This window comes from Gossypium arboreum, chromosome 8, assembly GCF_025698485.1.
Source record: "Gossypium arboreum isolate Shixiya-1 chromosome 8, ASM2569848v2, whole genome shotgun sequence".
Lineage (NCBI taxonomy): Eukaryota > Viridiplantae > Streptophyta > Magnoliopsida > Malvales > Malvaceae > Gossypium > Gossypium arboreum.
The window spans coordinates 15,674,173-15,699,904 of NC_069077.1; the positions used below are offsets into that span (position 1 = coordinate 15,674,173).

The window sequence follows — 25,732 nt, forward strand, 5'->3', positions numbered from 1 at the left end:
GCCATTGTCAAAGTGATTAAAAAATTTTACATTTTACCATCTATGTTAAACAAATTTCACATTATTATCTTTTTTTTTTATTCACGTGTTTGACCATAATAATATGTTTCTTAACATTTTAGTTCTAAATCTTGGATTGAAGTTAAACATTGACAGAAAAAATGACCAAACGCTAATGCCACAATAAACAAATTAGATTTTAAAAACCTGCAACAACTTCTTCAAAACTCATAAATCATCAGATAGAGAAAAACCACCAGTTTTTTTTGTTCTTTTATATATTTTTTTATAATTTTAAAAATTATGTCTAGACAAATGAATTTTTATGCTCAAATGAAGTCCATTTGTTCATATTCATTCTAGACTTGAACATGGTATTAAAGTTAAATCAATAATCTTTAATGATCATGTGAGCACAATAATGGTCAATGACTAAAGTTGTTGATTAAAATGTCTAAAAATTTATCATAATGAGGATTTAATTGGATGTGTTTTATTGTAAAAAATTTAATTAATTTTTAATAAAAAATTCAGAGCTGATTAAACTTTTTAACCATTTATTTGAAATAGTTGAGTATAGCGATAACCTTTACAAATTAATTTTTATTTTTATTATAAGTCTCATGCATCATTAATGAACTATATTAAATTACCTTATCAATGAGAAAAATAATAAAATATTTAACAACTTATGGATAAATACATATAAGTTGATTTAATTATAATTAAAAGTTTTATTTTCACAACTCCTTCCCTGTATATTCAAAGATTCTAATGTAACATAAATGATTCAAAAGTCTAAGCAGTGAGTTTCTCTCTACTTTCAGGCATTTTTAAATGACTATACCGTAACTGATGCATTTGCAACTAGAAAACAAAGGCTAAAAACTACATTAAATTTTTTAAAATAAATACAAATATAAAAAGTATGGCAATCAATGGACTGAGTTATCACATGCTGGCTTTGGTAACTAATGACAGATACTTTAGCACGCAGAAATAATAATATAGCAATAATTATACTTGCCCTGGAATTGATCGATACGAGCTATGGCTGCAGGGCAGCTTGGCAGTTTGTAGATATAATTAGGATTTAGAAGATTGCCAGCAACAACATAGAGCGTCGTCTACAGAAACATAAGTACCAAAGGCACACAAAAAGCTAGCAAAAGGGAGAAATTAATTCCATAATAATAATGGGATTATATTTAAATATACTGGCTTTGGTTCTTGCTGTTCTGCTTGGAACCTATGTTTTCGTGTTTGGTTTTCTTAAGAAAATAAACGAATGGTGCTATGTTAGCAGTTTGGGAGAGAAGAAACATTCCCTTCCTCCAGGCGATATGGGATGGCCTATCATCGGCAACATGTGGTCTTTCCTCAAAGTTTTCAGGTCCAACGACCCTGACACCTTCATCTACAACTTGGTTAAAAGGTCTTTCTCTTTCCCTTTCGTTGTTCAGAACTGCCATGTTTGTTTTCTTTTTCTTTTAGATCAAGGTAGGGGAATCTGTGATTTCGCATAATAAGAAGTTAAGCCACTAGACTAGTGATTAGTTGATACCATATTATTTTGAGCACAACTTGACACCCCTCGTTTTTCCTTTTTCGTGGGGGATTGCAGGTATGGCCGAACGGGTATGTACAAGACCTACTTGTTCGGAAGTCCAAGCATCATAGTTTCTATCCCGGAAACCTGTAGGAAAGTGTTGGCAGACGATGAACAATTTGGATTGGGTTATCCATTATCCACAAAGCAATTAACGGGGAAAAAATCGTTTCACAGCATTCCAAATTCCGAACACAAGCGTCTTCGCAGGCTAACAACAGCCCCAATCAACGGCCACGAGGCACTGTCCATGTATATTGGATACATTGAGGAGATCGTGGTTAATTCTTTGGATGAATGGTCTAGCATGAAAGAGCCGATTGAGCTGTTGAACGAGATAAGGCAGTTCACTTTCAAGGTCATCACCCATATCTTTCTTGGCTTCACTGCTGAATCAGTTATGGGGTCCGTTGAGAAGCGGTATGCTGACTTGAACTATGGGATGAAATCTGCCGCTATTAATATTCCTGGCTTCGCTTTCTACAAAGCTCTCAAGGTACTTCAATTTTCTACACCCTTTTTCTGCACAAATAATATCCCTTTCAACCTATTATATTAATTAAATGTAAAAGTCAAGGTAGAGATTCTTATATAGATGAAGACAAAAAAGAGATGCCAAAGACGACAATTTTGTCAAACCTAAGTAGCTAACTAGCTGGCAACGGTTAACACAATTAACAATATCATATAGTCACCTGGAACTTGTAACGGTCCAATATAATTTTGTTGGGGGTTATCTGGACATAGAATAAGGAAGAAAGATGCATGAAATATTTTTATTTGCTCGCAATCGTGCAGCAAGGGAGCTTATGGCTGATAGCTCATTTTGTTCATTCATTCAACTAGAAAAAACAATACATTTATAACCAAATATATCATTAAAAACTGCTTACTACCACTAAGTAGCCTAATAACTTGTAAAACATTGCTTGTGCACATAAACAAGCCACATAAACTAGTTATTCAACTACCTAAATACTTCAAGCTTTTATCAGCTTGTTCATTATCAACTAAGTTTAATTACAATGTAACTAAACAAAAAACTTGTTAGTGCAACATGCACAAGAGCTGCAACATGCAAATAGCCTGCATGCATTTTAACAAAAGCATAACAACAACATGGTTGACCACTTTTCAACACTCCTCCTTGGTTTCCATGCTGCAACTACCAATCATTCATTATGCTTTGTTTCAAGCTGACTCTGCTCAAGCAATTCATTTTCAACTCATCTTCAGCCTTGGCCTCGTTATCAACAAAATCTGACTCACACACTTGACTATCCCAGTCTTTTGTGCCAAAGATTTGTTCTTGAAATGGGGTCTTCTCCTCCTTCACAGCCTTGGTTAGCAACTTGCCTTTAAACACATCTTGCCTTGTTCATTATAGTCCTGTTTCTTCTTGGACATACTCCCTCCTGCCGTGGAGTGTCTTCATGCACATACTCCATCAACTCCTCATTCAGCTTATCCCAAGCTTGTTTGGGAGTATCACAGGGGTGAGCTGCTGCTGTATTCTTTACAAGCAGCCCTCAGATGATGACAGACTTTAGAAGCTTCTGTCTTTCTTAACAAGCAGCAAAAGCAAAACCAATGGCCCTCAAAAACTTAGGCCCATGATACCATTTGTTGGGGTTATCAGGACATAAAAATAAGGAAGCAAGATGCATGAAATATTTTTACTTACTCACAATCGTTTAGCAAGGGAGCTTATGGTTGATAGCTCATTTTGCTCATTCATTCAACTAGAAAAAAAAAAAAACATTTATAACCAAATACATCACTAAATACTGCCTACTACCACTAAGTAGCCTAGTAACTTGTAAAACATTTCTTGTGCAAATAAACAAGCCACCTAAACTAGTCATTCAACTACCTAAACACTTCAAGCTTTTATCAGCCTGTACATTTTCAACTAAGTTTAATTATAATGTAACTAAACAAAAAACTTGTTAATGCAGCATGCACAAGAGCTGCAACATCCAAATAGCCTGCATGCACTTTAACAAAAACGTAACAACAGCATGGTTGGACACTTTTCAACAAATTTGCTTATCCGAATTGACAACTGAACAGGCAAGGAAGATGTTGGTTAAGATCCTACAAGGAGTGCTGGATGAGAGGAGAGTCAATGACCCAAATGTAAAGAGAGGAATGATTGATCTACTTATGGAAATTAAAGACGAGAATGGCCAGAAATTATCGGATGAGGATATAATCGATTTACTGCTCATGTTCTTGTTAGCTGGGCATGAAAGCTCAGCTCATGTAGCTATGTGGGCAATCCTTTATCTCCATAACAATCCAGAAATATTAAAAAAAGCTAAGGTTGGATGATTGACATTGTAGCATTGATTGCCAGTTTTCTTTTTATTTTCACTTAATTACCAGTTTTTCAGGAAGAGCAGGAAGAAATCCTAAAGAACAGACAAATTACAGAGAAGGGTTTGACTTTAAAGGATATCAGAGAAATGTATTATCTTCAAAAGGTAACGACGTCACTTGTGTGCTATTCTATATCATTGACTTACTCATTTCACAAGAAACATGTCTTTTACTTCAAATGTTAAAAGAATACAACGAGTGACATACTAGGATGTTTGAATTTCAGGTTATTGATGAGACACTGAGAAGGGCGAGTGTCTCCTTTTGCAACTTTCGTGAGGCAAAAGTTGATGTTAACATTAATGGTTAGAGATTAAACCTTTCCAAATTCCCAGCACGACATTCTTCAACCATCTTAATCTGTATTATCGGCGTCACTAAGTGAAAAACTAATATTTCTAGGTTATTTGATACCGAAAGGTTGGAAGGTTCTGGTTTGGAATAGGGGTATTCATATGGACCCTCAAGTTTATTCAAACCCCAAAGAGTTCCTCCCTCAAAGATGGGAGGTACGTTTAAACGTATTGAATGACTAAAACATATAAACTTCATTTGCCTGTTAAAATGGCTATGACCTATATTGACAAATGGCATATGCTTTAATGGCATTGCATACAGAACCATCAACCCAGAGCAGGATCATTCCTTCCCTTTGGAGCAGGAAGTAGGATTTGCCCTGGAGCTGATCTGGCCAAGCTTGAGATCTCCATTTTCCTTCATTATTTTCTCCTTAACTACGAGTGAGTTCAACATTAATTCAATCCAACTACTTGGTTTCTATCTTCTACTCAAGCTTTAGTTTCTATTGGCCAAAACGACTGATTTTTTTCTGTCCATGACATTACTTCGATTAAATTTGCAGCCTTGAACAAATTAAACCAGGAGGACCCATTGTGTATTTACCTCTCCCAAGGCCCGTGGACAACTGCCTTGCAAAGGTCATGAAGATCGAATGAATTCGATCAACGACGATGCAAACAATCTTCATGTTTATCTTATTTTCCTCCAATTTAGATTTGGATAGTTTCCTCCGTGTTGTACTTTGATGTTGCATATGACAAAAGCTCCCCACGACCATGTCCATGAAACATGAACGTGATAATTGATCATACCAAGAAAATTTAGTTATTTTTCTGCCCACATATCAGTTAGGTTTTTTTTTTTTTTTTTGACGGAAGTATCAGTTTAATAGCCCGAAGCTATTGGGCAATCGTTAGATTTTCTATTATAAGCTGATTATTGGCCATCGGCCTACTTCCACTTTATCTACCTCATAATCTTCCCATTTGCTTTGTTACATACATACCCAACCCTATAGTTGAATTTGAAATATATTAGTTTCATTGTGACGTAGTATGGAAATTTTAATGTAAGTTAAAATATGCTATAGGTCTATGTATTTTTTACAAATTTAGAATTTAGACTTTGTATCTTTTTTTCAAGAATTTAGTCTATTAATTTTTAATATTTCAAAATTCAAGTCTAATATTAAATATTGATAAATTTTTTTATTAAATTTGTTGGTGTAATATTACGAATTAAAAAAAAAAGGCATAATGGTTTATTTGGCTCTTCAACTTTACAAAAAAAATCATTTTAACCCTTTAATTTTTTTATCTCTTTTAGCCCTTAAACTTGCATAGTTTGTCAAATCACCCCAAAATGGATGGAGAAACTAATGTTTGTTAACTTTGCTAACAAAACATGACGACTTACCGTCAACTACCATTGATACACCTATTCTTTTAATGAATAAACAACACATGTAACACGCTTCGATGGGATACATTCCAATTGATCCAACACTCACTCAACAATTTCCAACCAGTTTTCAGCAGTTTTTGGATCAATGCCTTTCACACCTTTGAATTTAATGGCACCATACTTTTTCAGCTCTTTAATTGGAGCTTTTCGAGCTCCAATCAACAACGCGACTTAAGGTGCAACATCGACAACCCTCCGAAGGACATCCACAATGGTGCGCAAAGCACTTCATCCCTCTGGTCCTCCTAACGAGGCCTCGTAGCTCCATTTGCTCTATGTGCACATGTTTGATTATCTCTGGGTGCATCACAATCATAATCATCTCATCTATCAACTCAATGACCAATAACCTCAATCTTGTCACCTATTTCATTATTTGATCCACCAGGCATCTTTAATCTTTATATAAAATCAAACAATAGCATGTTAACATCCAAACTCGCAGGCTCGTACGCTCAAGGCAAATTTACAGTTTTTTCCCTGATTTAAGGTCTATAGATGCATACTTTATCATAAACTTAATTATTCAGGAATCTATGTTAATTTTTTTATTGTAAATCATAATGCTATCTATAATGGAATGTTCTGAGTTGTACGGTAATACACTATAACCCTAATTTGACGACGGGTACAGGTTAGGGGTGTTACAGTTTTTATGACCATTAGACATAAATAAACTAATAATGGCTTACTTATGCAAATTTTGCAGTTTAGACATTTTTATTTAATTAACCAGCTAAGCGTTAAAATTACCTAACCAAAGTTTTAATGCAGTACTAAAATAAATCTATAAATAAAAAATAAATAATAAAATACTGACTCATTGGTCAGAATCGTGGTCCCGTAACCACTATTTTCGACACTATTGAAAAACGAGATGTTACACCACAGTATCAACCATGAAACAAAAAGTGCAAAAACAATAAAAAGAACACCAAGATAGTTTGTGTAGTTTGACCTCTATCTATGATTGCAGGTCCTTGCCTAAATCAATGATCCACTATATTTCTCATAGTACAACCAATGATTTAAGTCCTAATATTGGTTTAATACTCACCAATTTAGCGACCTCACCGTTGTACAAAGACTAGATCACTCTCCCTTTAAGTGTCCTCCTCGAAAGCTTAACTTTGCAACTCAAGAGACTCTTTTGATTGCTTATAGAAATAATACACACATATATGTTCCTAACTTGATCAAATTTGTTCTCTATCGAACTCTCAAAACTCTTGGTTTTCATTAACTTAGGCAGAACTTAAGTTTATATACTACTTAATATTTTGTAGAGGCCCATTTTTATCTGGCCCAAACTAAATCAAACTAAGAACAAAAAAAATAAATAAACCAGAAAATTAATAAAAGTCCAAAAAGAGTCCATTTACAAAATACAAGCTAAAATACAAAAAAAAACCTAAAGCCCAAATACCCAATAGCCCAAAACTTAAACAAAAAAAAAAAAAAAGAAAACCTTAGAACCCTAAACTCCCTCCATCCGCTACTTTTGCCACATTAGCAAACGCGCTACCCGCGGTCAGCCCTCCTTTCACCGAAATGAAAAAAACGCAACTCCCCACCATGGTTGACTGAAAAGCTCCCCGCCACCATCACGTAAAAGTGCCTGCAAAAACAAAAGAGAAAGAAACTGTAACACCCCGAATTTTGGGGCTAGAAGTTTTAACTTTTATGGTTAAGGTTAGTGAGAAGGTTGCACTATTGTGTTTGGTTGTGTGTTTAAGTGACAGGATGGGCCTGTTGGTCTGGTGGTAGATTAAGTGTTAGCATTCCTCAGGGTTCTAGGTTCGAGTCCCTGTGTGTGCACGTTGAGTAATATATTTTTGTATATTCAAGGGTAAATTTGCTTTATGGTTAATAATAACTATTAAGTCTTATTTGTAAATTATTATTATTATTTTATGTCTTTTATTTTTATTTTATTTTCACGTTCTTCTGTTCTCTGTCTTTTGAGGGTTCTTTTTGTTCTTCTTTCTTCTTTTTCTTTTATGTCTAAAATTGGTGGTGTTGTGATTTGGAAAAGGGATTCATTCCTTGGTCATCGAGTTGACATCTAGACGTCGTTGATCGTGAATCCAGTGTGGGTTTCATACCTTCCTTTGTTTTATTTGCAAATTTTATTTCAACTTTGAGAAAAGTCAACAACGAGTGTGTGAGTGTTTGAAAACTTGTTAATTCTGATGTTCTATCGCTATCTGACGCTTAGAGTTTGTATGATTTGGTATATTTTTGAACTATCGAGAGCTGGGGAGTGGTTCGTGGCTGAAAGCATGTTTTTCATGGCTAATTTAGGGTGGTTTCGTGACCACATGAGTGGCCACACGGGCGTGTGCTAATACACACGGCTGTGTGCTTTTGAGAATTAGGGTTTTTGGGTGAAATTTGATGTCACACGGCTGTGTGGTCGATTTGGGAAAATTAGTCGGTTTTTACACGGCCATATCCTCTGGGTACACGGGCATGTGTGTTTGGGAATTAGGGTTTAAGTAATTTGGTGCCACACGACCGTGTGGTTAATTTGGGGATTTAAGGATAACACACGGACGTGTGTTTTTGACACACGGCTGTGTTTGGTGGGTATACGGGCATGTGAAACCCTCACATGGCCGTGTCTACCGTGCACCCTATTTTAGCATAATTGGACAGTGAATTACACGGCTTGCTCCCACGGCCATGTCCCTGGTCCACACGAGTGTGTGCCTCAGTCACATGGCTGTGTGCTTCCTTTTAGACAAGCGTGTGCCTCAGCTATATGGTCGGGTGCCCCTCTTCCTATGGGCTTTTGACCTCCTACACAGCCTAGTCTTTTCCACACAGCCAGAGCACACGGGCATGTGGTCTTAAGGTACTTATTTTGGTTCTGTGTGTGTTTCTGTTCTGAAAATGTGTCTATGTGTTTCAACCCTTGGCTAAGCCTTAGTAAGGGTAGGTAAGACTTTGATTTGGGCTGCGACTTATATGATACTTGAATTTGTTATGTGAGATGTCTGACTCTGAACCCAGTTAGCTTGGTGTGTGTATATATATCTGTTTCTGTCCAACTGTCTGTGGATGAGCTTATTGTTTTCTGTGATATTGTACACGTACATGCACTTCCATAAAGTAAAGTTTTGTGTGGGTTTGGGAAGAGAAAGGAGTCTGATTCTAATCTAACCTGGCAGTTCTATAGCAATTTACTTGTATAGCGATTTATTGCACTGTACTTTATGTGCGTCAGTGGTGGTCCCTAAACTAACTAAAAATTAGACTAAGGCAAGCGCACCTATCGAACAGTAGTATAGTTATGGTGAGATCAAAAATATCGTATCCATAAGGACTAAGAGTACTAGTATCTTTTTATTATCTAGCCTAAGAATTTAAGGGATATTTTTAAACTAAGATTAACTATTTAATTAACTAAGAACACGACAGAAATAAAAATTGGAAAATACTTTTGGAAAACCGATGGATAAGACAATACCCAAGGAAGAATCCACCTAGACTTCACTTACTACCTTGGAACTAGACGATTTATTCACTTGATTTAATCCGTAGAAATCCCTAGTTTATGTTAATATCTCTCTCGAGACTAAAAACAACTGACTCTAGGTTGATTAATTGAAATCTCTTTCTAATTAAAACCCCTATTGTCTCATTAACTCGATCTATAGATTCCCTCATTACATCTGACTCTAATACAGCAGATTTATATTGTCTTATCTCTAGGATTGCATACAACTTCGATTAATTATGGAAGATCTACTCTTAAACAGGGACTTTTGCTCCACTGAATAAACACATCAAAACCTGAATTAATATCCTGAAATATTAAAGAAAGAATTAAGAATACATAATTAAGAATAAGAACAAGTGTTTATCATATAATTCAAATAGTAATAAGATCTGTCTTAGGTTTCATCTCCCTTAGGTATTTAAGGAGTTTAGTTCATAATGATGGGGGAAAGCATCAGCATCTCAAAATTAGGAAAACAACAAAACATAAAGAAACCCAAAGAACTTCTAAGAAAATTGAATGGAGATCTTCAGTCTTGAAGTAAGTCCTGCTTCCCAATTGATTCTGATGGCTGTCTTCGAGTATTCTCTGCCTTCTACTCTGTGTCTCATTTGATCCTTTTCTAGGGTGTTTATATAGACTTTAGAATGCCCAAAATAGCCCAAAATTAGCCTTTTTCGAAAAGAATTAGACTTGGGCTCGACAGGGACATGGTCGTGTGCCACACCTATGTAAAGGTGCTCAAGCCGTGTGCAATTCTGACGTGGTTTAATGTCGACACGGCCATGACACACGGGAGTGTGGCCTGTCCATGTGTCTAACACGGGGGTGTGGATTACCCGTGCGGAGCACTGAAATTAGCCTATTTTGTCCGTTTTTGGCTCGTTTCTTGCTCTTTTCACTTTCCTATGCTCTCCTAAGTATAAAACATGAAACTAAAGGATTAGGAGCATCAAATTCAATAAAACTAATTATAAATCATCCATAAATATGTCAAGCATGGGATAAAAATATGTATATATTATGGTTTATCAGTCAGCTTTTCTACGTAATATTATCTGGTCCAGCAGTTAAAATTGCAACGTGCTCAGCATAACCGACATCGTGCATTGCATCAGATCTGCACATACGCCACCACCAGTATATTGATATCTGAGTGGCTTAGTCCACATACATGGTGTATAGGGATGGATGGGCCTTTCGAGGTCCTATGCGGTGTGTTTTGGTTGGATGAGCTTAATCAGCTCTTATGGGGTGTGATCAGGAGACGGCGGGGTATGTTGGATGGATGGGTGGTTTTTATCACTTGATTGCATTTCATTCGTATCTGTCTATGAGAACTGACTATAAGACTAGTTATCTATATTCTGTTTGTCTGAACAATACTTGTACTGAGTTTTCTGTGTGAACTTGATGTGCTCTGATTGTTATGTTTTGTTGGGACGTTAGTTCCAAGTATGCTTTCTGATTTTTTGAGTATTTGCAAATCAATTGCGTTACGGATTTGAATTCCATAATTTTTCCTCTTGTCTTGTTTTGAAATCACACTGAGCTCGTGTAGCTCACCCCATTGGTGTTTCCCCTTTCAGGTACTTTTCTGATTTCTGACTCTGGACTCGGTACGCGGACGACTCGAACAGTCTCGGTTGAAAATATTTTATCAATTGTCTTTCCTGTTTTGGTTACTGTTTTACTTTGAAGGGTTTTATAAAACTATGGTACAAGTTCTGTTTTTAATTTCTATTATTTCATTTTATCTTGCACATTTATTAAACTTAACTATAACTTCTCTTATCTGAAAGTTAACGTTTAAATATTTTCCTACGATCACTTAGGTGATCAATGTAACATCCGAAATTCGGTCTAAACTTCTAGGCTGGGTTTAGGGTGTTACAGAAACAGAAACAGCAACAACAACAGAGAAAATAAAAAAGAAAAAGTGCAACCGATTTGGCTATAAAAGCCTAACAAACACATTGTAACTTTTTACAAGCAATGAAATAGAAGAATAGAAAAAGTAAAAGAAACAGAAAATGTATTCATTTTATTTTTACATTTTTATTTAAATCTCAAAAAAAAAGAAACTAAAAGAGGGATTTTTTTTATTTTCTTTACCTTCGGGTCATTTTTGCCTTCGGGGACGAAGTAATCCTTTGAATCCCTTTAGGATCGCCTGAGCTCCGCCAGAAGAAGAAGAAGAGGCATGAACCCTTTTTCTTTTTTTTTTTTAAGAAAAAATGAAAGAAACCGAGAGACTTTTGATTTTTTTGGAACTTAGGGTGTTTTTTTAAAAGATTTTTTGACCCTAGATTTGATTTCTAGGGATCAAAAGATGAAAAAGAGGAGTCTTTTCTGATTCTCGGCCACTAGAGGCGAAGTTTCCGTCGCCGATGACCAATGGCCACTACGAAGAATCGTCGTGTAACACCCCCAATCCATATCCCTCGCTGGAACTGGGTTACGGAGCATTACCGGGTTTTACAGATCAAACAGACAAAAAATTCAATATTTCATATAACATAACATTCATGTTAGAAACCAATCAAGCTCATACATACTATCCCTTATTATAGCCCTCGAGGCCCAAAATACGCGTTAGAAACAAATTGGGACTAATTCAGAAACTTAGAAATTTTTCGGAAACATTTAATAATTTTCAACACTGCAGGGATCACACGGCCAAACCACATGCCCATGTGGTAGGTCGTGTGAACATATTGACTTGCAAACCTTTACAAGCTATAGGGGACACACGACCGTCTCACCTGGCCGTGTGTCACACACGACTGAGATAGACGCTCGTGTGGACAAAAATAGGCTATTTTATAAGCCATTTTTCTTACCCAATTTGGTGTCAACCTACAATCAACATTATGTGTAACACCCCTCGCCCGTATCCCTTGTCGGAACAGGGTTCGAGGTGTTACCCGGCTTAAACTCAGCCAATCACACAAAAACCGTGCCAAAAAATTTTCAGTCAATTTAAAACTTTTCTTTTCATATGTAATCTGTCCCATATATGGGCTTACGAGGCCCAAAACATCACTAGCCAACATAGGCCAATTCACATGGCCAAAACACTTTATCAATACAAGCCAACACCTTTGGCTAAATTATAATATCACATACTCAACATTAAAACCCTATACATGCCATAGACTCGAAATACTAGGATTTACTTACACCAATAGCGTGAGCTCGACAATGTGATAATATCTCCGGCGAACTCCAACCCGAGCAGGTAACTAGAGTCAACAATCTATAAAACAGATGAATGTAACAGCGGAGTAAGCTTTTATAAGCTTAGTAAGTTTTAAGCAATGCAAACAAATAAACGCAGTTATACTTCGATTATTCAATTTCTCAAGAGGCCATATTCTAGGTATATTGCCATCTGGCCGAATATACACAAGCACATAATGCACGTTCAGCATTCTTATCACACTTAATCTGAATTCATATAACATAATTAAATCAAATACTTTCACATACTTTCACACCTCGACCAGGTGTATCATGATCATAGATATAGTTATAACATTTATTCACATATGTATCACATCACACTTATGATTCAATTCAAATCAAACTCACATATGAGTACATAATGCGCACTTGGCCCTCTTAACGTATTGAATGTATTCATTTGTCAATCTAACACGAGGTGCCTTAACCTTAGACTTTTATTCATTCACCGGTATTTTGCCTGCTAGGCTCAAGGCTCGACATCATGTCACCGGCATTATAGCCTACTAGGCTCAAAGGCCCGAATAGTATCTCACCGGCATAATAGCCTGCTAGGCTCAAAGGCCTGAATATAATACCAAGATTAGGCTCATGGATTTAACCCGAATATATTACTAGCACGAAGCTCATGGATTTAACCGGATATATTACAAGACGAAGCTCGAATTTAACCCAAATATAATACCAAAGACAAAGCTCATGGGTCTTTAAGCCGGATATATTACCAAAGACGAAGCCTACGGATTTAACCGGATATATTACCAAAGACGAAGCTCATGGATTTAACTCGGATATATTACCAAGACGAAGCTCGGGATTTAACCCGGATATATTACCAGCACGAAGCCTGCGGGTCTTTAAGCCCGGATATATTACCAGCGCGAAGCCTGCGGGTCTCTAAGCCCGGATACACATCAAATATCATGCATATTTAATCATATATTAACACATCTCAAATACTTTTCTTTCATCTCATTTTCACACTTAGCATTTGATAGCTTATGCATAACATTTCACTCACATTCATTTCAAACTTATCAATCGATTATAAAAGCAAATTGCATATTTACCAACATGTTATACTTACCATTAGGCCATATAAGCATGATACAATACACTATCATTTCATCTTTAACATTCGGCTAAATCCCTATCTTACAAGGAACACCGAACTCACATAACATTTCATTTCACCGGCATTATAGTCTGCTAGGCTCAAAGCCCGATATTGTCTCACTGGCATTATAGCCTGCTAGGCCCGAAGCCCGATTATCATATTTTGATAGACAATTCACCTGTTCTTTCCCACTTTCATAACTTACACTTCAATCATGTATAACTGAAACACAAATCTATGAACAAAGATTTTCATCCTTTCAACCACATAGGGTTTAATTTCCACATTGGAACACATATCTTAGTACATCATTTGATAGTATCAAATTCGACTAGATATGCTAGTCACATACGGCTCATAACTTTAATTTAATATTCATTCAACACAAAGAACATATGTATATTTTCACTGAAGCATTATCTCAATACAATACATCTTGCTCACTGATTTGCACACAACTATTCAAATTAGTAATTATAAGATGGTTCCGCACATAGCCCATCCTTATCGATAATTTACGATGATTTTATCCTTACTCACATATATGACATAGGCATTTTCACCTATGCTTCTCAATTCACATTCATGATTCAATTTCAATTGATTTAACATGCATAAGTACATATTGCATGCCTGACCAACTTAATGTATTGAACGAAATCGATTGTCGATTTAACACAAGGTCTCATAGTTGAACATAAACATGAAACCATTTCTTATATGTTCTATTCACATCAATCACTTTAGTACCAAGCCACATTCGGCTACCAGAAAGGACTAATAAAAATAATTTTATACACATCATGGTTTCCTTTAGATATTTAATAACCACAAATCGTGATATCTCTACCAGCACATATACGGCATAGTTTATTCATTGTAACACTCATTTAGTGCATCAAATTTCCAAATCCAATTCAACTTAAGCATAATAGCCATAATCGGCTTATAGCCTTAAATCATTACATATTCGGCACATTAACTAAATAAAATTTACATTCTCTTTCCCATATTAATTTAACTCTTAGGCATATAAAAAGGAATCAAGCTTAAACACTTAAGAACTTACCTCGAATGTTGTCGAATGATTACAACGGCTATTCGATTATTTTCTCTTTTCCCTTATCCGAATTTGCCCCTCTATGCTCTTGAGCTTAAATTCAACAATTTTAAACTTAGTCATTATTCGACTATTCAAGCATCACTTTCAGAATATATAATATATATATTCGACTTTCACACATACAGACCATAGTAAGCTTATAAGAAATCAATAAGCAACTCATTAACAAATTTTTGTCAATGTTTACCACATAATCATAATTTCACTGTAAGCTGTCTTCCTGAGCAATAGTCACTAAATCATTTATAACTAGAGCTAAGAAACTCCAAATCAATTGCCGTTAATTTTCCTTGAAATTAGACTCATATATATTATATCCATAAAATTTTCAGAATTTTTGGTTTGGCCAATCAATACCAGATTTATCTTAAAGTTTCCCCTGTTTCACTGTTGGACTAATCTGACCACTCTTCACTACGAATCGAATTTCTCATTGTACAGAATTCAAAATATGTTCCCGTTTATTTCATTTGAAACTAGACTAATTAAGGAGTCTAAGAATATAAACTTAATCTTATAACCATTTTTTAAAAATTTATAATTATTTTATAAAAACAGAACGGAGGATCTAGAAGTCATTCTGACCCTGTTCCACATCACTTCAAATATCTCATTATCGGAAATTATTTTGCTTACACGGTTTCTTTTATAAGAAACTAGACTCATTAATATTTAATTACATAATTTATTATGCTTCTAACTCATCTCCCACAATTTATGGTGATTTTCCAAAATCACATTACTGCTACTGTCCCAAGCAGATTTATTACCAAATCATTTTTTTTTCACACATACCTTGCATGTATCACAAATCAATCATCACATACCTATAAATTCACTTAAGCATAATCTCCATTTCATCATTTTAAAGCACAAACATTACTCAATATTGTCAAAGTTCACATTCGGCCATAATACACACAACATGTTAGCCGATTTTTCCCCTTAGCATCTAATGCACATGCATGCTCATCCAACTCATATTTTTCATTGACAACCTCCTTAACTTCAATTTATTCACATCTTTAATCATGCTACATTCGACCATTATTTAACAACAATTCATGTATCCTTTTTATTAAAACACTCAAAATCAACCATCTTCATACCTCATCACCAAAGACATCAAAATACCAACCAAGAATGTAACATTCATGGCCGAATATCATCTCCATCAAATAACAAAATTTGAACCATGGCTAGGTAGATTTCAAACTTACAACTTAAAATATACATGAATCTCAAAGAATAATATCAAACATACCTCAATCTAGTTACATGCATGGCCAAACTTCTTAGAAACTTTTCCCCTAGGCACCAAATATTCAAGAGCTTCTTAATCAACTTAAAGGTGACCAAATGCCTTGACTTCAATTTCTTCTTTTCTTTCTTTAGGTACGGCAATGGAAGAAGAAAAGATGAGCCAACTTTGTTTTTATCACCCTTTTCTTTTAATAAAAATTCATATTTCATAATATTAATCCATTAGACATTTAATTCTTTAATATAAAAGACATGAAATGCCCATCACCCACTAACTATTATAATGCTAAAATGCATATATTATCTATTACCCATCACCTTGGCCGGCCACTACATTAAAAGTGGTCCATTTGACATGCAAGTCCCCCATGTCAATAATTCATGCATTAATAGGCCACTTCGAAATTCACCTATCACATTTTCAAATCTTATCACATGAGTCATTCCTTATAAATTAATACCTAATCGATAAAATAAAGGCACGAAATATTCACACATACAAATTCCACATACAATAAGTACAGAATATAACATCTAATTATTTTTGTGACTCAATTTTGTGGTCTCGAAACCACTTTCCGACTAGGGTCAAATTAGGGCTGTCACATTATGCATATAAACAAGCCATATTATGGCATCCAAAACAAGAAAAATCAAGTCTGAAACATGTTGTATATTCACATACAACCAATATGCCCTTAGGCACCTCAAATGACAATTATAAACATGTTTAACCATGTAATCCATGTAACTAAGAAATCAACCAACTTTTATGTATAATTGCATTAACACATAACATGTAAATCATTTACCAAAACTTAACATTTGGTACCAATTGTATCACTTATTCAATGGCATCAAATACATATACACTTACTACAGCATAGTACTAAATAACACCAAGTTATAAAACATACCTCATATGCATATTCAACAACTATTTTACCTTTCATCAATCAACCACAAATCATTCCACACATCAACATTATAAGACAAATTATGCAGATACCAAAATACCAGAACACAAGTCAAATAAGTGGCTTATCTCAACAAAACACATATAGGCCAACATTTATCCAAAATAACCTATACATGCCATTATAATCAAAATCAAAACATCCAAAAATATTGATAGAACTGATAGATAGTGTGATATAACTACGACAAGCTTCCAACCCAATGGAGCTTCTGATAATCTATGAAATAAAGGATAAACAACTACGTAAGCAATGAATGCTTAGTACGCTCGTACAAACCTTAAACATAATATTCCAATTCAATAATAAACTTTATATATTAAATACAAAGTTATACCAATACCTTAAGATTTATCAACTACATAACCACCAACTCATAAATGAGTAAGTCTATCAACATCATATATATATTCATTTCTAACTTAATAGGATTTTATAAATAATATACACCATCATTAGCCTTTTCATAAAACTACGAATAACTTCCTTTACTTATTTTCCATTCTATTTATTAATCATAAACTTAAATAACAACATCAATTAACTAATTAATATATTTATTCATAACATAGGTAAGTTCAACCATAACATACGTAATTTCTCATATATAAGTACATTAATCAACTTATCAATCCCTTTTCATCATATCACATTTCAATTATGAACTTACTATTTCATTTGTATAATACCAGACATAAGCATATACATCAATCATAATCTCAAGCTTGACATAAGTCTAATCACCATCATCAATACATAAGTTAGTACATTTATGTATATAACTCATTTTCATGCTTCAAATAACTATCCCATTTTCAATTCTCATACAATATCATCCAATATCAATCATAGTACATTTTTATTTAATTATCCCTATTAACATGACTCGGATTCGGACGGATGCACGGATCCAACCAACACACCAGTTTGGCGCCCAATGCCCCATCGGATAATTCAAAGTAGTAAATTGACACCCAGTGTCTCATCGAATAAATCCGAAATAGTAAATTGACACCCACTGTCTGATCGATTATACCGAAGTAAATTGAAACTCAATGCCTCATCGACTTGAAGTCGAAGAAATCCCTGAACTCTTCCAATCCTATGGCATGCCATCTATAACCGACTCAACCTGCTACAGTTAATAGGGTTTAATTTCACTTCCAAATACAACTAATATCCAGTTAGCATATTTGCACATTATCACATTTACACATATATATATTTCTTTCAATTCAAATAATCAACACATTCATAATTTATATACCAATTCAATCCATTTCAACCTTTTTAATTCATACATATTAGCACATCGTTTCAACATCATTTCATACTATACTCAAATTCCACATGCTAACATCTTTTATTTGATTAACAGTGTCCCAATTCACACAATTGCTATATAAATAGCTACTCACATATCAAACTACAATTGTTTATACATTGGTATTAGTCATTCAATACTCAATTCATGAGTACATAACTCATGTATTTCATTTAGTAACAACATATCTCATTTTCATTTATGTTCAGGTCAATATTCAATAATTAACAAATCTTTCAAATTCATTTAACAATTTACCTTATCAAGATTTTCCATCCGAAGAACGGCTTACGGATAAGAGTACATCATCAACAGAAGCTCATAGAGCTGGTCCACCAGAACACACAAGCAGAAGCTCATAAGAGCTAAACAGAAGCTCGTGAGAGCTGATCCACCCAAATCACTCCAAACAGAAAGTAAAACACGAGAGTTCGCAATAGAAGTTGAACCCTGGTTTACTTGGGTAATATGCCGATGTCTCCCTTTAATACCATCATACACCAATTTACGAATGTACTCAGATCCCGCTTTCAATCCAAACTGAGTATTAAATTCGACAATATATTTCCAATAATAATTCAATTCCAACAATAGAACACATATATATAATACCCATCACCAATTAACATTCACTTTAATCAAAATTATACGAACTTACTTGGCTAAATTGCAGAAATACCAAGATTTAAGAGTATTTTTGTAATTTTCTATTTTCCTTGATTTTCCACTCGATCTTGATTTGAAGCAAAAATATAAAAGAACCAGCTTAAGCTCTTCTCCTATGTCGATTTTTGATAGAATATTGTAGAAGAAATGCATAGAAAGCTTTTCAATTTCAATTTGTTTTATTTAATTTCATAAAAATTACAATTTTGCCATTGAAGGCTTTATTTTATTATTTTTTTCTCTTATGCCACCTCATCCATTAAATTTAGGTTTATTTATTCCTTAAGTCCTTTCTTATTTATTAATTAAACCATTTAATCACTTAATTCTTATAATTAGCAAGTTTTGCATATTTTCCAATTTAGTCCTTTTTATTAATTAACTATCGAAATATTAAAAATTTTCAACGAAACTTTAATACTACCTTCATAGCACTCTGTAAATATTTATTAAAATATTTATGGCTCGGTTTATAGAAACGAGGTAACGATACCACACTTTCTACAACCACTTGACCTAATAAATCATTATAAAACACAAATTACTAATTCAAAAATTTTAAAACCATATTTGACTCATAAATATTAAATAATAATATTTACGAACTTACTTGCCGGATTTGGTAGCCTCAAACTACTATTTTTGACACCACTGAAAATCGAGCTGTTACACGTCGAGCCCTTGTGGCCGGAGGGGGAGAGAGGGTTTGAGACAAAAAAAGAAAAAGAAGTTTTTTGAAAAAAACTGATGCAAAAATGATTTTTTAACAATTTTTTTACTTATATAACCCCCTCAAAATGATGCCATTTTAGGGTTGGCTTTAAATGCCCAACACGACGTCGTTTTGAGCATGACACGAAGATCCGACCTAAATAGACCCAAGATCCACGCGTTTCCAAGAAAGAGGGTCTATTTGCCACTTTGGTCCTTCCGCCTTTTTGCCCCTTTTCCATTTAGTCATTTGCCTTTTATTTATTTATTTAGTTTTACCCCTTCATTTGATTTTCTTCTAAATCAGTCCCTTGACTCACTATGGACCCACTGAGAGAATGACACGTGTACTTGGGTCAGGAAAATAACCCTCTGGGTTCCTGTTTATTTTATTTTATTTTAATTTGACCCTTTATGCTTTTTTTACACTTTAAATTTTATTAATTATTCAATTTAGTCCCCAAATTATCAACTCTTTTGGGGAATGACATGTACTGGGTTTGGTTTATTTACCCTTTTGATCCTTGCCTTTTATTGTTTCTTTATTTTAACCCTTTATTTTGTTGTATTTATTTATTTTTACTTAAGGTTCTGTCATAATTTCAGTTTAGTCCTCTATTGATTTAATTGAGTCCATGTACTTACTTTTTTTTTTGTTACCGTCTAATTTCTCGATTATTTTATTTTGGTCCTTTTTTAATTATTGATATTATTAATATTATTAAGTAATCATTGTTATTAATTAACATTAATTTTGTTAAAATTACTCAAAGAATCAATATTTTATGAATGTAATTATATTATTATCATGCATTTTTATATTATTTCACTTATATAATATTATTAATTGAATATTTTTTATTTTTTATTTTTATATGTAATCATTATAGTATTGTCATTTTATTTTATTGTTTATGCTATTTTGTTAATACCATAATTTTTCCACCATCATACATTGTAAATAATTGCTACATACACTCATCCATTTTTTTGGCATAAGCGCATAAAAAATAATAATTAAGACCAAAGCGATACTCTTTATTTTGAGGATTTGAGAAATTGTGCCCCAACTTACGGGGTATGATTTTCTCCTTGAATCAAAATAATCAAACGTCCCTTCTCTCTTTTTTGTAAAAATAATTAAAAAACGATATAAGATAATTAAATGGTGAGTGTTTTTATTTTCAAAAATTCAAGATTTTGTACCCCAACTTACGGGACACGATTTTTCGTCTTGATCGATGCAAAATAAGAATGCTTCCTCATTAAAAATTCAATTTAAATTGGATTTTTTTTACACCATCAAATAACATCGCACAAAAAGGGATCGCATTTTAAATTCTCTTTGAATTTTAAATTTTCGACATCAAGACATCAAGTAATCAACTATGTACCAATTTTGGGCGTTATAAGGGTACTAACCCTTCTTCAGACGTAACCGATCCCCGAACCCATTTTTTGGATTTTGTAGACTGAAAATTATCGTTTTAAAATCTAACGTTTTATTAAAATGATTGAGTTTTGAGGTGACCCAATCACACTTAAATAAAAAGGAATTGGTGGTGACTTCATCTTCTTTTTAAAATAAAAAGTCAATTCCAAAAAGGTTTCAACAACTTAGCGACTCCATTAGGGACAAATAAGAGAGTCAAACTGCGAGTTGATTACTGTTTTGTCTTTTTGCCGAAAATTGATAATTCAGTTTAAATTAACGATCCTCTCCTTGTATTTCATCATTCATATTTTATTTTAATGGTAAATAATGTCTTTATTATCTTGGGTTACATAATGATTTAATATGTCTGCTTCATTGGTTCGAGTTTCTCTTAGTATATTTTCACATATATTGAATGGCATAATCATTCCATTTTACCCTTCTTAAGTGGGAGTGGGAAGCTACTCCTTCGTGAGGTCTTCACCTCCGTATAAGATAGTGGATCGCTTTCGAGATACATCTGTACTTATGTTTTCATGAGGTTTTAACCTCCGCATGGACATAGGGAAATGTATTCCCCTGAACTAAACTCAGTCCGTATGAGCCTATAATGGGTGAGGATTGAAGAATCTGTTGGTTCAGGTACCCTTACTTTAGAAGCAAACCTCGTCTAATGAGCCCTAAGAACCTACCCTAGGTAGAACCATATCAAATATTTAGTGGTCACCCAAATAGATGTTCTATTTATTATTTCTTGCTTTGTATTATTGCTTTGTATAAAATGTTCTATTTGTTATTTCTTGTTTTGTATTATTGCTTTGTATAAAATGTACTGACTTGTTTCGTTTTGTCTTGGCTGTGATTGCATTGCATTTTTATCTTAGAAAAGGGTGTTGAATCGTGTTCAGTTGCTAAATAGAGAGCTTGCAATGGAAAAGAGATTTCTTGATAAAATAGAAGACAATACGGATGTGTGAATATGGTCCGAGAAAAAACAACAAGAGAAAGGTGACAGCCTATCAGAGGGGTACATGTCGAAATTATGGGATTTCACTCGCATTAGTGTGACTCAGAATAATTTTCAAGAGTTGAAAGAAATATGGGATCAATGTGATGATGAAATTAAGCAGTTATTCTACCGTGAATATGGTGATTTACCTTATCTACTCGATGTCAAAGTGGATAAGTACCTATTCCAAGCTCTCGCCCAGTATTGGAATCTCCCTTACAACTGCTTCACTTCTGGGAAAATAGACCTATTGCCCACCGTAGAAGAGTACACCACTTTGCTCTATTGCCCGATGATCTAAGTTGACAAAGCCTACTGTAAAGCAGCCAACGTCCCGACTTTTTTAAAGTCTACAAAATTTGATCTTAGTACATCCGGATACGAGGAAAAGGGTCAACGTCTTCACCTTAAGTATTTATAGGTTAGTCATATTCCCCAAAGTACTAGGGCATGTAGATGAAACAGTTTCAGACCTATTTGACTGACTTGGTAAAAGGGTCAATCTCACCTCGAGTATTTTCGTTGAAACTTTCAGATCTTTAAGTGCATGTCAGAGAGGGGGTGAAGGACGATTTATCGGATGTGCACAGCTCTTTCTAGTCTGGTTCCATAGCCACTTCTAGAAGGTAAAAAAAAGTCTCCTATCGAGTGTTCTCCGAAATCTATTCTCCGTCGAATATTCTCTAAAAACTATTCTCCGTTGAAAGAATTCGTGGCTATCCAAAGACAAGACAACATTTTTGAAGAAAAGTAGATGGGAATTCTCCAGAGTCTCAAAGACAAAGACATTGAATGGCAGGCCCCTTGGATGATCCTTGATGAAATTTTGTATTGACGTGGAGACTTTAACTAGGTCCCTCTACTATGGGGGCTGTTGGATATGCCCCTCTACTTGTATTGAAATAGTATAGATCGAGGTAGTTTATTCCGGCAACGTAAGGGTTGGCTCAATATGAGTTTGTATACAAATGTGACAATTATAAAAAAAAGTTCGTGAAATTTTGAATGCATGGAACCAAACTAACAAAATGAAAAGATTTGCTGCAAATCCCAAGACGACCCTAGAATACTATTGGTGGTGGGGTAAGAGAATCAACGACGATGTCCCTTTGTCAAGTTAAGAAAGTACTCGACCGATAGAAGAATATTTGCACATGATCTCATTTGAATTAGAGATTATAAAGTAAGACTTTGAAAAGAAGAGTTCAAAGCTGGGGAAAAGGATAAAGAAGTTAGAAGAGGAAAAGATTCAGCTAGGATTAGACATCGATGTCCAAAAGTTAGAAGCCGAGAAAATGAGAAAGGGAAAAACAAGGCTAAGGAAGAGTTAGACAGCCTAAAAACAGATTATAAGAAACTCCACTTGTCGATAAGGACCGCCAGGTTGGGTAATGCATTAGGACAATGGCAGCAGGAAATCTAAGAAGAAAATATTAGAGCCAATCAGTGGGAAAAAATTCCAAGATGCTCTAGTCTAAAAAGATGCTCTAAAAAGAGAATTGTTAGAAAGCCAAGATGAAAAGGTTGGATTGAGAGCCCGGGCAGGGGAGTTGCAAAGGTCTTTGCATCAACATCGTAGTCCTAAATCTGTGATTAAGATGAAAGTAAGTCTGACTAAGATGGAAGAGTTAAAGGGAAAATAGAAGAGGTCGAGACTGCATTACAAAACCGTGAACTTCAAGTTGAGCTTCTTAAAATGAACAATAAACATTGGAAAGATCAACTCCAAAGCTCTTAGGGTCAGATCAAGGATAGAGACCACATCATAAGCGAAGCTTTTACTCAAATACGGGAAGCATTAAACCATTTGCAAACCCTAGCGGTTCAAGCTAACATGCTGAGCCTGAAATACAAATCAGAATTAGATCGGAGTTGAGAATTAGCTTGGCATCTTAGGAAAGTTAAGGGTTTAAGTATTAGGGCAAGGCTGTATATGTGAAATGTATCTGTTTTATGTAAAGAAATTTTTTTTCTAGTAAAGTTATTCTAATGGAGTTGAACAAGAATAAATGCCCCCTTTTTTTTTACGTTCATTCATTAGCATTACATTTCATTACATGCATTAAATTTCATAAAAAGACCCTAATTAATGAAAACTATGACAGTTATACTGGAAACCACCAAGAATCTGCAAACCGAATATCGTTATGGCACCCATGGTAAAACCAAAGCCATGGATCAAAGGTTAAAGAGACTAGAACAAATTCAGAAAGGCGTGCAAGACCAATTGCAAGAACAGCTATAGGATTAATTTAGCTAAAGTGCAACAAGATATAAATGACCAAATACAGGAGTCCCAAAGAAGCATAATAAGCCATTTGACCCAGTTACTGGCCGGAAGGATTAAAAAAGGGAAGAGTACTGTGATTAACTCTGGGGATGATAATGAAGACCTTCATACCCCCCAAACTTTACCCCATTGAATGTCTAAGCCTAACCAGATACATATCCACAAAGAGTATCTGTTACCATAAGACGACAACAATACCAGGCTAACACCTCAAGGCCGGTGAATTACCCAATGGGTTCAGGTTCCAACCTAAGAGATAATCCAATCAACCCTGTTGTTCTAGATTTGGATAACATGACGAAAATGGAGAGGGCAAAAGTATAACTACTGAAACAGCTGGAAGATCAGTGTAAGTGGTTGGAGGAGAAATTCAGAGCTATGGAAAGTGCTGACTACCTTTGTAGGGTTGATGCCAAGGAATTAAGTTTAGTACCGGATCTAGTGCTTCCACCAAAATTCAAAACTCTAGAATTTGAAAAATACAATGGGACTAGTTGCCTTAAAGCTCATATCACAATGTTCTACCCAAGAATGACAAGATACATCAATAACAACCAATTTTTAATCCATTACTTCCAAGATCGTTTGATCGAGTCTGCTGTCAAATGGTACAATCAGCTGAGCCGTGCCAAGATCAAATTATGGAAAGACTTGGCATAGGCTTTCATGATACAATACAACCATATGGTAGAATTACACTGCAAAACATGGAGAAGAAACAAAATGAAAGCTTTCGGCAATATGCTCAAAGATGGAGGAAGGTGGCAAACAAGTTCAACCACCTCTTTTGGAAAAGAAGACTACAATGCTTTTTATAAATATTTTCAAAGCCATGTTCATTAACCATATGCTGGGTAGTGCTACCAGGAGCTTCTCAGATATAGTTATGTTCAGAGAAATGATTAGGAATGCAAAAAAAAAGAAAAAAGAAAAATAGACACAGGGGAAAGTGCTAAAAGGTTTACCCTGAGAAAAAAAGAAAATGAAGTAAATACTGTGGCTGTGTACAACAAGAACAATTCAAAACTGATCACAGTAGGGTAACTAAGGACCATGATAACCAGCCATCAGGGCCCTTCGAGGCAATAATCCAATTCAAGGCCAAACACAGAAAAACTCCAATTTATGCCTATCTTGATGACATATGCAGAGTTATATTAGAATCTTTTCAACGCGCATATAGTATCCCCGTTTTACTTAAAGCCCATGCAACCTCTATGTCCAAAGTGACATGATGTGAATGCTTAATGCAAGTACCATGTGGGAATTACGGGACACTCGATTGAAAACTGCACTACATTCAAAAAGTTG

General features: G+C 34.7%; 1 protein-coding gene across 1 annotated transcript; it reads left to right on the top strand.

Annotated features, from left to right (window-relative positions):
• The first annotated feature begins 946 nt into the window (after positions 1–946).
• LOC108469308 (ent-kaurenoic acid oxidase 2-like) lies at positions 947–5,119 on the top strand. The gene is made up of 8 exons (XM_017770201.2): positions 947–1,435; positions 1,625–2,105; positions 3,683–3,934; positions 4,006–4,095; positions 4,218–4,296; positions 4,394–4,500; positions 4,610–4,731; positions 4,854–5,119. The coding sequence occupies exons 1-8, from the start codon at positions 1,197–1,199 to the stop codon at positions 4,945–4,947; spliced, it is 1,464 nt and encodes a 487-aa protein (XP_017625690.2). The 5' UTR covers positions 947–1,196; the 3' UTR covers positions 4,948–5,119.
• The last annotated feature ends 20,613 nt before the right edge of the window (positions 5,120–25,732 follow it).